Source organism: Myotis nattereri (assembly GCF_964212035.1).
Source record: "Myotis nattereri genome assembly, chromosome: 15".
Classification (NCBI taxonomy): domain Eukaryota; kingdom Metazoa; phylum Chordata; class Mammalia; order Chiroptera; family Vespertilionidae; genus Myotis; species Myotis nattereri.
Window position 1 is genome coordinate 37,648,441 of NC_138090.1, and position 17,615 is coordinate 37,666,055.

General features: G+C 39.5%; 1 protein-coding gene across 1 annotated transcript in view; it reads left to right on the top strand.

The window, feature by feature from the left end:
* The window catches only part of LOC308531457 (uncharacterized protein), a gene marked incomplete at its 3' end in the record, with an annotated part of 60,527 nt that extends 42,912 nt beyond the window's left edge, over positions 1-17,615 (top strand). Inside the window, exons 3-4 of the mRNA XM_081108385.1 lie at positions 10,242-10,775; positions 16,420-17,615. Coding sequence (XP_080964511.1) covers positions 10,739-10,775; positions 16,420-17,615 — 1,233 coding nt within the window. The 5' untranslated portion in view covers positions 10,242-10,738. The remainder of the gene's footprint in view (positions 1-10,241; positions 10,776-16,419) is intronic.

A 17,615-nucleotide genomic window follows, 5' to 3' on the forward strand; every position in this document is an offset into this window, starting at 1 on the left:
AGGCAGGCTAAGCAGCAGCTTTGCGGGAGGGTTGACGACTCTGTGCTAGAGGTAGGAGTGACCATTTCTCTCTCCTAAGCCACACACTATAGTCACTGACTTGTACCCTAAGTCTTTTCAGAGAATAGAGGGACCCTTGAAGTCATTGCTGGGTGTAGCCAGCAGACCCCTCTGCAGGACCTGAGTACAGCAGTGTGGCCTGTCCAGCAATCAGAATCCAGAGTGAACTCCCAAGGCTGGTGCTGCAATGTTGGGAGTGTTCCTTCCTCAGTATGGTAGTGTTTGAACCTCCCAGGCAGACAGAATCTCCACTGATTCCCACTGTCCATTGCTATGTGGCATCCCGTTCCCATCATTTTTGCTCTGAGTTGCATGGAGATCTGCAGGTAGGGAGTTTTGCAGCTGTGGTATCCCCCCAACTTAACAGCTTCTGCACCTGTGTGAGGGGGCTCTCTATTTCTGTGTCTCCACTCCTCTTACCAGTCTCTATCTGGCTTCTTCTATACTCCTTGGTTAGAATATTTCAGATCAGCTATACTTCAATTGTTTTTTTAAGTTGACTGCTCTATAATTTAGCTGCAAATCTTGTTTGGGGAAGGGAATAAGTGGACACAGCTTCCAGCTGCTCTGCAGCTATCTTGGAATCTTCCTGATTCTAATAGTTTTTGATAGCTCTCTTGATTTCTTTTTTTTTTCTTTTTCTTTTTTACAGAGAGGAAGGGAGAGGGATAGAGAGTTAGAAACATCGATGAGAGAGAAGCATCGATCAGCTGCCTCCTGCACACTCCCCACTGGGTATGTGCCCACAACCAATGTACATGCCCTTGACCAGAATCGAACCTGGGACCCTTGAGTCCGCAGGCCGATGCTCTATCCACTGAGCCAAAGCGATTAGGGCAGCTCTCTTAATTTCTGACATAACAGAATATTTAAACTCATCTTTTAATTTTTGACTGAATCCTGAAATTATCTCTTTTCCAAAAGAGCCCTGGTTCTTTTTATTTATATTGCTCATTGCTACTGTCTAGGCCAGGGGTGGGCAACCCGTGACATGCGTGCCAAACATGGCACGCCAGTAACTTTTGCTGGCACGTGAAACCCTCTCTTATAATCTTCCATTTACAATTTTTGTGAACATTTGAATGACTTAAATGTTAAATTACAAGGAACTGGCAAGACATTTGATGTTATGTTTGGTTACATAAAGGCTTTTGAAAAGAAACTGGAAGTCTTTAAGAGGGATGTGGATAGTGAGATATTTAGATATTTCCCAAACCTCAAGAGGCACATCAAAGACCTCCCAAAAGATGACAGAACAGACTGTCAAAGCCTTCAAAAGCTGTTTTTAAACATCATCGAGTCAACTATTGAGCAATTCTTCTCAAGATTTGCGAAATTCAGAGAACTGGAAGAGACAGCAAAATTCATGAGGTTTCCAGACAGCATAAAAACTGGAGGAACTAAACTTACAAATGTTTTCATGGATAGACATGGCTGACTTTGAAATGCAGTTGATTGAATTTCAGAGTAGCTCAATTGGGAAGCAGAAATTTATTGACCTTAGAGTTGACTTGGAAAACATTGAAAAAAAGCGATTAGAGACAGGAGTACCAGAGAGAAGTGTCGAAAACGAACTGGTGAGGACTTAGAATGCCATTCCAGAAAATTTTTTCTGTTTAAAAAACTTTGCAACAGCATTACTCTCCATGTTTTCATCCACATATGCTTGCGAATCTTTCTTCTCAGTGATGAATTTTGTTAAGTCTCATAATAGGAGTAGCCTGACGAATGAAAGTAGTAGCTCGTGCATATCTCTGAAAATCACAAAATATAAACCTGATGTAAAATCTCTGTCATCAGTGATGCAGCAGCAAAAGTCCCACTGATAATATCAAACAGAATCATAAAATTTTCTGTTGGACTATCAGTGTACATGTATACATTAAAAAATAAATGTATTTTTCATCATCATATAGGGTTGGCACGCAGAAAAATTTTGAGTCAGAGATTTTGCTGGTTTTGGCACGCACTCACAAAAAGGTTGCCCACCCCTGGTCTAGGCCTTTTAAAAACTTAAGTATAGTTGGTAAACAATATTTTTTTGGTTATATTAGTTTCATGTGTACAATATAGTGACTCAACATTTTTCTACCTTACCATTTTTATACCTTATCATAATTCTAGTAATTATCTGTCACCATGTAAACTTATCACAATGTTGTTGACTGTATTCCCTTTCTATTTTTCAACCATTTTCCTGCCTCCTCCTTTCTGGTAACCATTTCTTTGGTCTCTGTTTATGTGAATCTGTTTTTGCTTTCTTTGTTTGTTTTTAGAGTCCATATACTATAAGTGAAACCTGTATTGTCTTTCTCTGCCTGACTTATATCACTTAGCATAATACTCTAGATCAGGTGGTTTGTGAGGTCCGAAAGGTTGGCGACCACTGGTTTAAGGAAACCTTTGGAGCAGCAGTCACCAACAGGTGGTCCGCAGACCACTGGTGGTCTGTGAGATCCGAAAGGTTGGCGACCGCTGCTCTAGATTCGTCCATGTTGTTACAAATTTTTATCATTTTAAAATTTTTTTTTGGAGGGACTGGTTCTTTATTTTAAAAGGATACACAGTTTCCAGTACCAAAACAGTTGCACTATTGGTTTCTCTTTCTCCCAATTGGCCCCCAAAAGGACCACACCGAAGGAGAGTACATTTTAAGCCAATAAGCTACAGGATGTGCACCTTAAAGACCTCACAGACCTCACAGAAACCTCACTAAAAACAGGGCATTAGGTAGGGAAAGAAACTTAAAGATCAGCACACTGCCAGCCCAGACTGTAGCAAGCTCTCACAGCCAGACAGGGTGGCCAGTGTGCCCCAACCCCAAAGAAACAAAGTTTCGAAATAATACAAAATTTAAAAAGTTTTGTACATAAAATATTCATTTCCGTTAGTGTATCCTTCATTTCTGTTTGGTTCTTTTTTACAGTTTTGAAGTTCTCACTAAGTTCATTGAGCATCCTTATAACCAGTTTTTTGAACTCTATATCTAGTAGATTTCTTGTCTCCGTTTTGTTTAGTTCTTTTTCTGGAATTCTATTCTATTCTTTCATTTGGGACATGTTTCTTTGACTCCTCATCTTGGCAGCCTCCCTGTGTTTGTTTCTATGTGTTAGGTAGAGCTGTTGTGTCTCCTGGGCTTGGTAGAGTGGTCTAATGTAGTAGATACTCTATAGCAGCGGTTCTCAACCTGTGGGTTGCGACCTCTTTGGGGGTTAAATGACCCTTTCACAGGGGTTGCCTAAGACCATCAGAAAACACATATATAATTACATATTGTTTACAGTAGCAAAATTATAGTTATGAAGTAGCAACAAAAATAATTTTATGGTTGGGGGTCACCACAACATGAGGAACTGTATTAAAGGGTCACGGCATTAGGGAAGGTTGAGAACCACTGCTCTATAGGGTTCAGTAGCACAGCCTCTCCTGTCACCCAAGCTGGGCACTCCAGGTGTGCCCCTCTCCATGTGGGCTGTGCACACCCTCATGTTGTAGTTGAGCCTTGATTGCTGTTGGCACATCAATGGGAGGGATTTACCCCTAGGCCAATTGGCTGCAAGCACTGGAAATAAGCACTGACCTTCTTGGAGGATCAGTTGTGCAGGGGCCCGGCACAGAGCAAGACTTACTTCAGTGGGGCTCTGGTGCCCCCTGAGTCTGCCCCTTGAATGTGACCTTTCTGGAGGTGATTGGGTGGTGCTTCAATGTGGTCTGAAGCTGTCCTCTGGGTACTCTAGTTCTGGGCCTCCCTGTAAGTTCAGATCAAGATTGGCTATTGCCTGTGTTCTGTCTGGGGCCATCTAGAATGAGCTACAAAGCAATATGTAGGTGGTTGCTACTTGTGCTGAGTTTGGAAGTGCCCACATGAGGCCATCCTATGAACCAAGACCAGCTTCTGCTAGTGCTATGCCTGGGCCACTTAGCAAGAGGTACAGAGAATGCTAAGGTCAGATGCTGCTCATTTGAGAGATTTTAGGAAAGTTTGAAGCATGAGCCAAGACAGGCCATTTCTATGTAAAAACCACTGGTAACAACTTGCGTGTGCCCACAAGTTGGGTGGGGCATGGTCTTGAGGCATCACTAGAGCAAGGTGAATAAATGTGAGCCAGGTTGATGGAGACTCAGATATGGCACCCACCTGCCTGCTTTTTGTGGGGAGGGCTCAACAAATAAGCAATAGAGTCTGCCAGCACTTTTGTCTGGCAGAAAGCTGCCCCCCACCTATTGTACCTGATGCCAGACAACTTAGTTCCTCCCTATTTGTCCTTGGTGCCTCTTTGCAGCTACTGCCCCAGCGCTGGAGCTCACAGGGCGTGAGTTTCAGTAAGTCTGTGTATGGGGAACTGCCTGGGACTCCAACAGCCATCCTTCTCATGCAGCCTCAAACCTGGCTGTTTTTTACAGCCAGAGTTATGGGGAGTTCTCTTCCTGGCACTGGAACCCTTGGCTGGGGGCCCTATGTGAGTCTGGGAACCCTTACTTTTTAGGAGGAACCTCTGCAGCTGAGATAACTCTCCTGATTTGTATTCACCATATGTGGTTGTTGCACCAGCCCGTTACTGATCTCTGCCTCTCCTACAAGTCTCAATATGGCTTTTTCTTTAAGTGCCTAGTTGTAGGATTTCCATCCTACTAGGTTTCAGACAGTTCTGAATGATGGTTACTCTGTAGTTTTGTTGTAATTTTGATGACATTTGTTTGTTTTTTTAACGTATTACTCTTACTTCTGTTTCTGAGATCCAAAGATTCTGGGTCTCAGTGACACTAGTATAATTGCTTGTTTCCTTTATCCCACATTATATGGGCAATAGTCTGAAGTGTTTCTTTTATTTTTTTTTTAATTTTTTATTGTTTTATTCCTTAAAGTATTACAAAGAGTATTACATATGTCTCCTTTTTTTTCCCGCCCTTAACAATCCCCCGGCCTCCCCTACCCCAAGTGTCTTATGTCCATTGGTTATGCTTATATGCATGCATACACGTCCTTCGGTTGATCTCTTACCCCCCTGCCCCACTGCCACTCAACCCTCCCGGGCTTTCCTGCTGTAGTTTGACAGACTGTTCGAGGCAGCTCTGCCTCTGTATCTATTTTTGTTCACAATTTATAATGGTCTTTATAATCCATGAGTGAGTGAGATCATGTGGTGTTTTTCCTTCATTGACTGGCTTATTTCACTTAGCATAATGCTCTCCGGTTCCATCCATGCCGTTGCAAATGGTAAGAGTTACTTTTTATTAAAGAAACATAGTATTCCATCGTGTAGATGTACCACAGTTTTCTAATCCATTCATCTACTGATGGGCACTTAGGCTGTTTCCAGATCTTAGCTATGATGAATTGTGCTGCTTTGAACATATGGGTGCACATATCCTTTCTGATTGGTGTTTCTGGTTTCTTGGTATATATTCCTAGAAGTGGGATCACTGGGTCAAATGGGAGTTCCATTTTTAGTTTTTTGAGGAAACTCCATACTGTCTTCCATAGTGGCTGTACCAGTCTGCATTCCTACCAGCAGTGCACGAGTGTTCCTTTTTCTCCACATCTTCTCCAGCACTCGTCGTTTCTTGATTTGTTGATGATAGCCATTCTTACTGGTGTGAGATGGTACCTCATTGTTGTTTTGATTAGCATCTCTTGGATGATTAGTGACTTTGAGCATGTTTTCATATGTCTCTTGGCTTTCTGAATGTCCTCTTTTGAAAGGTATCTATTTAGGTCCTTTGCCCATTTTTTGATTGGATTGTTTATCTTCCTTTTGTTAAGTTGTAAGAGTCCCCTATAAATTTTGGAGATTAGGCCCTTATCAGATATAACATTGACAAATATGTTTTCCCATGCAGTGGGCTTTCTTGTTGTTTTGTTGATGGTTTCTTTTGCTGTGCAGAAGATTTTTATTTTGATGTAGTCCCATTTGTTTATTTTCTCTTTAGTTTCCAATGCCCTAGGAGCTGTATCGGTGAAGAAATTGCTTTGGCATATGTCTGAGATTTTGTTGCCTTTGGATTCTTCTAGTATTTTTATGGCTTCCCATCATACATTTAAGTCCTTTATCCATTTTGAGTTTATTTTTGTGTATGGTGTAAGTTGGTGGTCTAGTTTCACTTTCTTGCATGTATTCGTCCAATTTTCCCAACACCATTTATTGAAGAGACTATCTTGACTCCATTGTAAGTTCTTGCTTCCTTTGTTAAGTATTAATTGAGCATATTGGTTCGGGCCAATTTCTGGGCTATCTATTCTATTCCATTGATCTATATGTCCGTTCTTGTGCCAATGCCAGGCAGTATTGAGAACAGTGACATTGTAATACAGCTTGATATCTGGTATTGAGATCCCACCTACTTTGTTCTTTCTCAGGATCGCTGCAGCTATTCGGGGTCTTTTTTAATTCCAGATGAATTTTTGGAGAGTTCGTTCTAGGTCTGTGAAATATGCCATTGGTATTTTAATGGGAAGTGCGTTGAATTTATAGATTGCTTTGGGTAGTATGGACATTTTAATGATGTTGATTCTACCAATCCAAGAACATGGTATGTTCTTCCATCTCTTTATGTCTTCCTCTATCTCTGTTTTCAACGTCTTGTAGTTTTCTGAGTAGAGGTCTTTTACCGCTTTAGTTAAGTTTATTCCTAAGTAGCTTAATTTTTTTGGTGCGATGGTAAATGGGATTGTTTTTTTAGTCTCTCTTTCTGTAAGTTCACTATTGGTGTATAGAAATGCCATAGATTTATTGGCGTTAATTTTGTATCCTGTCACATTGCCAAATTCATTTATTAAGTCTAATAGTTTTTTGATGGAGTCTTTACTGTTTTTTATGTATAATATCATATCATCTGTGAATAAGGACAGTTTTACTGCTTCTTTTCCAATTTGAATGCCTTTTATTTCTTCTTCCTGTCTAATCACAATGGCTAATACTTCCAGTACTATATTGAACAGGAGTGGTGAGAGTGGGCATCTCTGTCTTGTTCCTGTTCTTAGGGGAAATGGTGTTAGTTTTTGTCCATTGAGTATGATGCTGGCTGTGGGTTTCTCATATATGGCTTTTATTATGTTGAGGTATGATTCTTCTATTCCCACCTTGCTGAGAGTTTTTATCAAAAATGGGTGTTGCATTTTGTGAAATGCTTTTTCTGCATCAATTGATATAACCCTGTGGTTTTTTTCTTTCATTTTGTTTATGTGATGTATCACATTTATTGATTTGCGGATATTGTACCATTCTTGCATCCCTGGGTTAAATCCTACTTGGTCATGGTGTATGATCTTTCTGATGTACTGTTGCATCTGATTTGCTAAGATTTTGTTGAGGATTTTGGCATCTATGGTCATAAGGCATATTGGCCTGTAATTCTCTTTCATTGTGTTGTCTTTACCTGGTTTTGGTATTAGGGTGATGCTGGCTTCATAGAATGAGCTTGGAAGTGTTCCTTCCTCTTGGATTTTTTGTAGTAGTCTGAGGAGGATAGATTTTAGTTCTTCCTTGAATGTTTGGTAAAACTCCCCTGTGAAGCTGTCTGGTACTGTGCTTTTGTTTGCTGGAAGCTTTTTGATGACTGCTTCAATTTCTTCCATAGTTATTGGCCTGTTGAGATTTTTAGATTCTTCCTGATTGAGTTTTGGAATGTTGTATTTTTCTAGGAATATGTCCATTTCCTCCAGGTTGTCTAATTTGTTGGAGTAGAGTTGTTTATAGTATTTTCTAACAATACTTTGTATTTCTGTGGGGTCTGTTGTTATTTCGCCTCTATCGTTTCTGATTTTGTTTATTTGGGTCCTCTCTCTTTGCTTCTTGGCGAGTCTGGCTAGAGGTCTGTCAATCTTGTTTATCCTTTCAAAGAACCAGCTCTTTGTTTCATTGATTTTATGTATTGTTTTTTTGGTCTCTATGTCATTTATTTCTGCTCTAATCTTTACTATCTCCTTCCTTCTGCTCACTCTGGACTTTTCTTGTTGCTCTCTTTCTAATTCTTTGAGTTGTAGAGTTAGATGATTTACTATCATTTTTTCTTGTTTGTTGAGATAGGCCTGTAGAGCTATAAACTTCCCTCTCAGGACCGCTTTCATTGTGTCCCATAGGTTTTGGATTGTTGTGTTTTCATTGTCATTAGTTTCCAGGATGTTTTTAATTTCTTCTTTGATCTCATTGGTAACCCAATCAATATTTAATAACATGCTATTCAGCTTCCAAGTGTTTGGGTATTTTGGGTTGTTTTTATTGTAGTTTATTTCAAATATTATGCCATCGTGATCTGAGAAGATGCTTGGTATGATTTCAACCATCTTGAATTTGGGGAGACTTTGTTTGTGACCCCATATGCGGTCTATTTTTGAATATGTCCCATAAGGCCTTGAGAAGAATGTATATTCTGTGGCTTTGGGGTGAAGTGTTCTGAAGATGTCAATTAAGTCCATCTGATCTAGTGAGTCATTTAGGATTGCTGTTTCTTTGCTGATTGTTTGTCTAGAGGATTTATGCAGTGATGTCAGTGGTGTATTAAAGTCCCCTACTATAATTGTATTGTTGTCAATCTCTCCCTTGATATCTTCCAGGAGTTTTTTTCATGTATTTGGGTGCTCCTGCATTGGGTGCATATATGTTTATCAGGGTTATATCCTCTTGTTGTGTTGATCCCTTTAATATTATTAAGTGGCCTTCCTTATCTCTTGTTATGGCCTTCACTTTGAGGTCTATTTTGTCCGATATAAGTATTGCTACCCCAGCCTTTTTTCATTTCCATTTTCCTGAAAGATATTTTTCCATCCCTTCACTTACAATCTGTGTGAGTCCCTTTTAATAAGGTGGGTCTCTTGTAGATAGCAAATACATGGGTCATGTTTTTTTATCCATTCAGCCACTTGTTGTCTTTTGGTTGGAGCATTTAGTCCGTTTTTGTTTAAAGTTATTATTGAAAGGTAGCCATTTCTTTTTTTTGTGTGGCTGTTTTCTTTCTGAGCTTTTTATTTCTTCTTTTTACACCATTCCTTTTAGCATTTCTTGCATTGCTGGCTTGGTGGTGATAAAGTCCCTTAGCCTTTTTTTGTCTGTGAAGCTTCTTATTTCCCCTTCAAGTTTGAATGATAGCCTTGCTGGATAGAGTATTCTTGGATTCAGTCCTTTGCTTTGCATCACTTTGTAAATATCTGTCCATTCTTTTCTGGCCTGATGTGTTTCTGTTGAGAAATCATTTGATAATCTAATGGGAGATCCCTTGTACATAACTTTCCGTCTCTCTCTTGCAGCCTGTAAGATTCTCTCTTTGTCCTGAACATTTGCCATGGTAATTATGATGTGTCTTGTTGTGGGTGTTTTTGGGTTCATCTTGTTTGGGACTCTCTGTGCTTGTGTGATTTTTTTCTTCCCCACCTCAGGGAAGTTTTCTGATATTATTTCTTCAAATAGGTTTTCTAACCCTTGTTCCTCTTTCTGTTGTTCTGGCACCCCTATTATTCGTATGTTGTTTTGTTTCATGTTGTCCCATAGCTCCCTTAGACTCTCCTCCTGTCTTTTAATTTTTTTCTCCAATTGCTGTTCAGTTTGGGTGTGTTTTGTTTCTCTGTCTTCTAATTCTCTAATTCGGTCCTCTGCTTCTCCTATCTACTGTTGAAACTTTCAATGGTGTTTTTTATTGCAGCTATATCACTCTTCATTTCTTCTTAGTTCTTCCATAATGTATTGATTTTTTCATCTGTTTCTTCTTGCTTCTTGCATCAGTTGTTGATTTTTTCCTCCATCCGGTTTATGCACTCTAGGACCCTTAATCTGAATTCTTTTCTGTCATGTTGCATGCCTCTGTATCACTTAGCTGTTTTTCTGGCGATTCCTCCTTTTTTTCAGTTGGGGGTTTCTTTGTCTACCCATGTTTGATCGTACCACCATATCTAGATGGTGAGTCGTTCAGTGGCTGCCCCTTGGGTGGCAGTGACTCCTCGGGCTGTGGCTGCTCCTCGGGTGGTTGTGGTAGCAGCTGCTCCTCAGTTGGTAGCAGGTCCTCTGGTGGGTTCTGTTCAGAGTTGTGGTGGCTCCTCTGGCTGGTGGGGGGAGGCTTCACACACAGCTGCTGTTCCTCAGACAGAGTGTGTGGTGATCAGGAGGCTGCTGTTCCTTGGATGGGCGTGGGCTACAGAAGCCTGAAGTGTTTCTTTTATTACACAAGTATACATGTCTTTATTGTTTCAGGAATCAATGATATTCAGGGATGTGGCCATAGGTTTCTCTCAGGAGGAGTGGGAATGCCTGGACCCAGCTCAGAGGGACTTGTACAAACATGTAATGCTGGAGAACTACAGCAATCTGCTGTCAGTGGGTAATGTCATTCATATCAATAATTTAGAGTTCTCTTCTGGAATGTCTGTTTTCTTCCACAGTGAATTTCTTAGCTGCTTTTTTAGTTACTAGCTGAATTCTTGTTCTCTATTCCTAAATAAATGGTTGGAACTGAAATGAAAAAGAAGAATACTAAACTGAAAGTTCCAATTGGCTGTGGCTGAAGCTTCATCTTTTTTCTTTTGCTATTCCTGTAGTGGCATCTCTTTTTTGATCATCAAGGGACTGCATCTTACATGGATCTGACTTACCCATAGCATAACCATGTTTTGTATCTTTTCTTGTGAGCAGGACTTTACATACCCAAGCCTCATGTTATCTCTTTATTGGAACAAGGGAAAGAGCCCTGGATGGTTGGCAGAGAACTGACAAGAGGCCTGTGTTCAGGTAAGTAAGAAATGATTGAACAAAGCAGGGCATCATAGGTAATAACTTAGCTAATCAGTAAGGAAACAGTGTCTTCAAGATATTATCTTAGAAGCTCCCATCAAAACACTAGGCCTGGGAGAAAAAATAAGTTTTTGTGTTGTGTTTTTTTTTTACCATGAGTTTATAAATGACCTATTTCATTTCTTCCCTCACTTACTAATCTTTTTATTATTATTCTTTAACATACCACTTAATTTCAAGTAGGTTTCCTTCACTTCCCCTCCAAAGAAAACTTTTACCCATATTTAAGTTTCAGTTCATTATTAGCCTTTCTTTCTCTTAGACTCATCTAAATGTTTTCTGTTACCACCCCCAAAATAAGATGTGTGTGTGTGTGTGTGTGTGTGTGTGCGCATACATGCATTTGTATATATGCACTGCTCTTCCCCTTCAAGTAATAGTCTTCAATATAGCTTCTAGCATTTGGGCTTCTGCCATTGTGTGAGAAGAGGGAATTGTGTGAAAGGAGATCAGCAAAGTAGCAGGATGTATGGGGTGTTGGTGTGCTAGGCACATGTGGGAGGAAGGGTGTACCTGCAGGTGATTTGGATTTTGTGGACTTAGGTATGGACTTTGAATTCTGTTCTAAATGAGGTAGGCATAAAGCCATTTTATTCTGAATGAGGTGATTTGAGCAGAGGAGTGACAACATGTTTTTAAAGGAATACTCTATCTCAGAGATTGCTAATTTTGGATTTCTTTGTACAGAATTTAGGGAGTCAATGAACTTAGATGAGAAGGAAGAAAATGCATCTTGCCCTGGCCAGTGTTCAGTGAATCCCAGTCAGGGCACATACCTAGATTGCAGGGTCAGCCCCTGGTTGGGGCTTGCACAGGATGCAGTCAATCAATGTCTCTCATATCAATGTTTTTCTCTCTCTCCCTCCATCTCTTAAAACATAAAAAAAATTGATATTTAGTAAACTCTAAGTGAAACTTAGTATTTCTTCCAATTATGGTATATGCAGCAAACCATAATAGTATTTGTTCCATGATTTTGACATGAATGGAAATCAACATACTGAATTATTATTTGGGCTCATCACTATTTCATAACTACTGTAGTACTAGGTTTACTGCTAGATCTTACTATTCAGTGTGTTAATAAAGAAGAAAACTCCAGGTGAGGGAAGAACCCCTGTGAAAGCCCTTCTAGGAGGGGAAAGGTTGGTGTGTTTGAAGAACTGAAAGAAAGCCAGTATTGCTGGGACCCATGAGCAAGCAAGAGTGAAATGTGAGTCGAGGTTGGAAAGACAGGTAGGAACCACATTACTCAGCCTCTGCTGGTATTATGAGAAGTATGGATTTTTGTAGTAGAAGGCCAAGCCAAGTGCATTTTTGGTCCCTGAATTGATTACTGAGTGTGAAACTTGCTGGGGAAACTGGGTTAGGAGGCTATTTTAGTGGTCTGAGTAAGAGATAATTCTGGTTTGGAAGAGGGCATTAACAGTGGAAATAGAAGAGGATAGTTTTAAGTTACTTTGGAGCTTAAAATTGTTGAAAGGTTATATAGAGGTACAAGTAAAAAAGATTATACTAGAGATGTTCTAATAAGCTCCATTTTGATGTCTTCAAATCATTTCATTAGCTTAAAAATTCTTCTTTTTGATAAGAGATTCTTTCATAATAATACCTGTCAAATACTGAACACTTTATTGAGAGATAATTACAAACATTTCATCAACCTTCCAGTAATCATTTCTTTATCTTTACAGATAAAGAAGTAGGGATTTAGAAAGGTTAAATAATTGCTTAGGAACATATAATGAGTAAGTGTCAGAGTTGGTACTCAGCTTATCAGTCTGCTTCTTGTTCCTATCATCTTTCCATTGCAGTGTTTAGCACTTTGTCATTTTCTTTCTGTCTGCCTTAAACTTCAGCTGCCACTCCTCTTAGTCACTACAGGTGGTAATGAGCAAGTGTCTCTCTTCTAAAATAAGCATCACAAAATTCTAAGGCAAACAATAGTTTCACCTAATCCCTAGCACATAACAGATTCTGAGTCTTCCCTATCCGCCACTCACATCAAAATAGTTCAATCCTTAGATTTATCTCAGGATATTCCCTCACGTGGCTTGCCCTCTGTAATCTCTTTCATATTCCATCCAATATATCCTTTATTATGGAGCCTATTGTTTCTGCCCCAACTGAGTGTGCAGCAGTTTAATTCTAACACTGACTACCCAGAGTTTACATAGACCTTGTAAATTAATAGCAAAATCCTACACAATACAGCCTTTACTTCAGCTGCCAGCTGTAAGTCTCAGGTGGTCCTCAGAACACCCATACTTCTGACCAACTGGCTATAAAGTTGGGGCTTTCTATGACTCTTGCAGTTTTAATGATTTGCTGGAATAACACAGCACTCGGAAAGCTCTATACTTACAGTTGCAGTTTTACTGTAAAGGATATATATTAGGCCAAGGTCTGGGAGGCTCCCAGATGCAGAGGTTCCATACCCTCTATCACTGTTGAGTCAAAATGCATCACCCTTTTGGCATTTCAGTGTGTTCAGGTAGCAAGCTTTAGTGTCCAGAATTTTTATTGTGATTTATTTATATTCACATGATTAATTGAGTCATTGGACACTCAATTTCTGGTTCCTCTTATCTCTCCAGAAGTTGAGAAAATGAAAGTCCTAAACTAATCACATGTTTGGTCTTTCTGGTGACCAATGTCTATCCCAAAGCTATCTTTGGACCTACTATGTTTGACTTGATTAGCATAACAAAAATACTTCTATCATACAAGAAATTCCAAGAGTTGTTGAAGCTCTGTGATAGGAACCAGGTACAAAGACCAAATTCATTTTTTTTATTATATCAAAAACCAAGAATCTTCCCCTCTATGGATTTCTTTCTTTCTTTTTTTTAATTGATTTTTTACAGAGAGGAAGCAAGAGGGATAGAGAGTAAGAAACATTGATGAGAGAGAAGCATCGATCAGCTGCCTCCTGCACACCCCCTACTGGGGATGTGCCCCAACCAAGGTACATACCCTTGACCGGAATTGAACCTGGGACTCTTCAGTCCCCAGGCCGATGCTCTATCCACTGAGCCAAACCGGCCAAGGCTGAGTTTATTCTTTTTTATTTTTTTTAATTTTTTTATTGTTTTATTGCTTAAAGTATTACAAAGGGTAATACATATGTGTCCTTCCCCCCCCCCCCGCCTTGACAATCCCCTGGCCTCCCCTACCCCCCAGTGTCTTATGTCCATTGGTTATGCTTATATGCATGCATACACGTCCTTCAGTTGATCTTATACCCCCCTCCCTCCTGCCCCCCAACCCTCCCCGGCCTTCCCGCTGCAGTTTGACAATCTGTTTGAGGCAGCTCTGCCTCTGTATCTATTATTGTTCATAAGTTTATAATGGTCTTTATAATCCATGAATGAGTGAGATCATGTGGTGTTTTCCTTCATTGACTGGCTTATTTCACTTAGCATAATGCTCTCCAGTTCCATCCATGCCATTGCAAATGGTAAGATTCCTTCTTTTTTACAGCAGCATAGTATTCCATCATGTAGATGTACCACAGTTTTCTAATCCATTCATCTACTGATGGACACTTAGGCTGTTTCCAGATCTTAGCTATGGTGAATTGTGCTGCTATGAACATATGGGTGCACATATCCTTTCTGACTGGTGTTTCTGGTTTCTTGGGATATATTCCTAGAAGTGGGATCACTGGGTCAAATGGGAGTTCCATTTTTAGTTTTTTGAGGAAACTCCATACTGTCTTCCATAGTGGCTGTACCAGTCTGCATTCCTACCAGCAGTGCACGAGTGTTCCTTTTTCTCCACATCTTCTCCAGCACTTGTCGTTTCTTGATTTGTTGATGATAGCCATTCTGACAGGTGTGAGATGGTACCTCATTGTTGTTTTGATTTGCATCTCTTGGATGATTAGTGACTTTGATCATGTTTTCATATGTCTCTTGGCTTTCTGAATGTCCTCTTTGAAAGGTGTCTATTTAGGTCCTTTGCCCATTTTTTGATTGGATTGTTTATCTTCCTTTTGTTAAGTTGTAAGAGTCCCCTATAAATTTTGGAGATTAGGCCCTTATCAGATATGACATTGGCAAATATGTTTTCCCACGCAGTGGGCTTTCTTATTGTTTTGTTGATGATTTATTTTGTTGTGCAGAAGATTTTTATTTTGATGTAGTCCCATTTGTTCATTTTCTTTTTAGTTTCAAGTGCCCTAGGAGCTGTATCGGTGAAGAAATTGCTTTGGCATATGTCTGAGATTTTGTTCTCTTTGGATTCTTCTAGAATTTTTATGGTTTCCTGTCTTACATTTAAGTCCTTTATCCATTTTGAGTTTATTTTTGTGTATGGTGTAAGTTGGTGGTCTAGTTTCATTTTCTTACATGTATTTGTCCAATTTTCCCAACACCATTTATTGAAGAGACTATCTTGTCTCCATTGTATGTTCTTGCCTCCTTTGTCAAATATTTATTGAGCATATTGGTTCAGGCCATGGATTTATTTCTTTCAAGAGACTTTAATGGAGGTCAGAAAATTATCCAGTTTTTATAATATATATGCATACATGCATGCTTATATAGATGTATATAAAACTATCATTTTTTCATATGCCCTAAGCATTGTATATTTACCAGTCTTTCCAGATGATTCTGATTCATATGAGTATTTGAGAAGGATTGTAGTTTTCTATGTCCATAGTCTCTTCTTTCCACTTTCTGCATTATACAGTCCTGCACCACTTAACAAAAGGGATACGTTCTGAAAAAGTATCATTAGGTGATTTCATCACTGTGTGAACATCATAGAGTATACTTACACAAACCTAGATGACATATCTTACTACTGTCATTGTGTGTTCTATACTTTTATATAGCTGGAAGTGCAGTAGGTTTGTTTACACCAGCTTCACCACAAACATGAGTAGTATATTTCATCACAACCTTAGAACATCTAGGATGTAACTAGGCAATAGGAATTTTTCAGTTCCATTATGTATTTACTAAAGGCCTGGTGCACAAAATTTGTGCCCTTGGGGAGGGGGTGGTCCCTAAGCCTGACCTGTACCCTCTCACAGTCTGGGAGCTCTCAGAGGATGTCTGACTGATGGCTTAGGCCCATGGGGAACAGGCCTAAGCCGGCAGTTGGACATCCTTAGCACTGCCATGGAAGTGGGAGAGCCTCCTGCTACCGCAGCTGCGCTCACCAGCCGTGAGCCCAGCGTGTGGCTGAGTAGCACTCCCCCTGTGGGAGTGCACTGACCACCAGGGGTCAGCTCGTGCATTGAACGTCTGCCCCCTAGTGGTCAGTGCTCATCATAGTGACTGGTTGTTCCACCATTTGGTCAATTTGCATATTACCCTTTTATTATATAGTATGAGACCACAACTGCAGATGTGGTCCAAATTTGACTAAAATGTCATTATGGGGTACATGGATGACTATATCTCACTACATTCTATACATTTCTAATCCATTTTTCAGATTAAACAAATATACTTGAGAACTGTATGTCATTTACTACCAGATATCTATAATTTTTTCATTTCTATTATAAAAGTTTAACGTTTCACAAATGGGACAGAAGTAATATTTGCTATTTTCTTTTTTTCAGATCTGGAGTCAATGTGTGAAACCAAGTTATTATCTCTAAAGAAGGAAGTTTATGAAATAGAATCATGCCAGAGGGAGATAATGGGACTTACAAAGTATGGCCTTGAGTATTCTCATTATAGAGATGTTTTGGAATATGGCAGTCACCTTGAAAGACAACTGGGATATCAGAATGGTCATTTCAGCCAAGAAATATTTACTCATAGATATATGCCCACATATATTCAACAGACATTCTTTACTTTGCATCAAATAATTAATAATGAAGAGAAACCTTATGAATGCAAGAAATGTGGGAAAGTCTTTAATCAGAATTCACAATTTATTCAACATCAAAGAATTCATAATGGTGAAAAATCTTATGAATGTAAGGAGTGTGGGAAATTCTTTAGCTGTGGCTCACATGTTACTCGACATCTGAAAATTCATACTGGTGAAAAACCGTTTGAATGTAATGAATGTGGAAAGGCCTTCAGTTGTAGCTCATACCTTTCTCAACATCAGAGAATTCATACTGGTAAGAAACCCTATGAATGTAAGGAATGTGGGAAAGCCTTTAGTTATTGCTCAAATCTTATTGACCATCAGAGAATTCACACTGGTGAAAAACCCTATGAATGTAAAGTATGTAGGAAAGCGTTTACTAAGAGCTCACAACTTTTTCAACATGCCAGAATTCATACAGGTGAGAAACCCTACGAATGTAAAGAATGTGGCAAAGCTTTTACTCAGAGCTCAAAGCTTGTTCAGCATCAGAGAATTCATACTGGTGAAAAACCCTATGAGTGTAAGGAATGTGGCAAAGCCTTCAGTAGTGGCTCAGCACTTACTAATCATCAGAGAATCCACACTGGGGAAAAACCCTATAATTGTAAGGAATGTGGCAAGGCTTTTACTCAGAGCTCACAACTTAGACAACATCAGAGAATTCATGCTGGTGAGAAACCTTTTGAATGTCTTGAATGTGGGAAAGCCTTTACTCAGAACTCACAACTTTTTCAACATCAGAGAATTCATACAGATGAAAAACCATATGAATGTAATGAATGTGGAAAGGCTTTTAATAAATGCTCAAACCTTACTCGACATTTGAGAATTCATACTGGTGAAAAGCCCTATAACTGTAGGGAATGTGGGAAGGCATTTAGTAGTGGGTCAGATCTCATTCGTCATCAGGGAATTCATACTGATGAATAA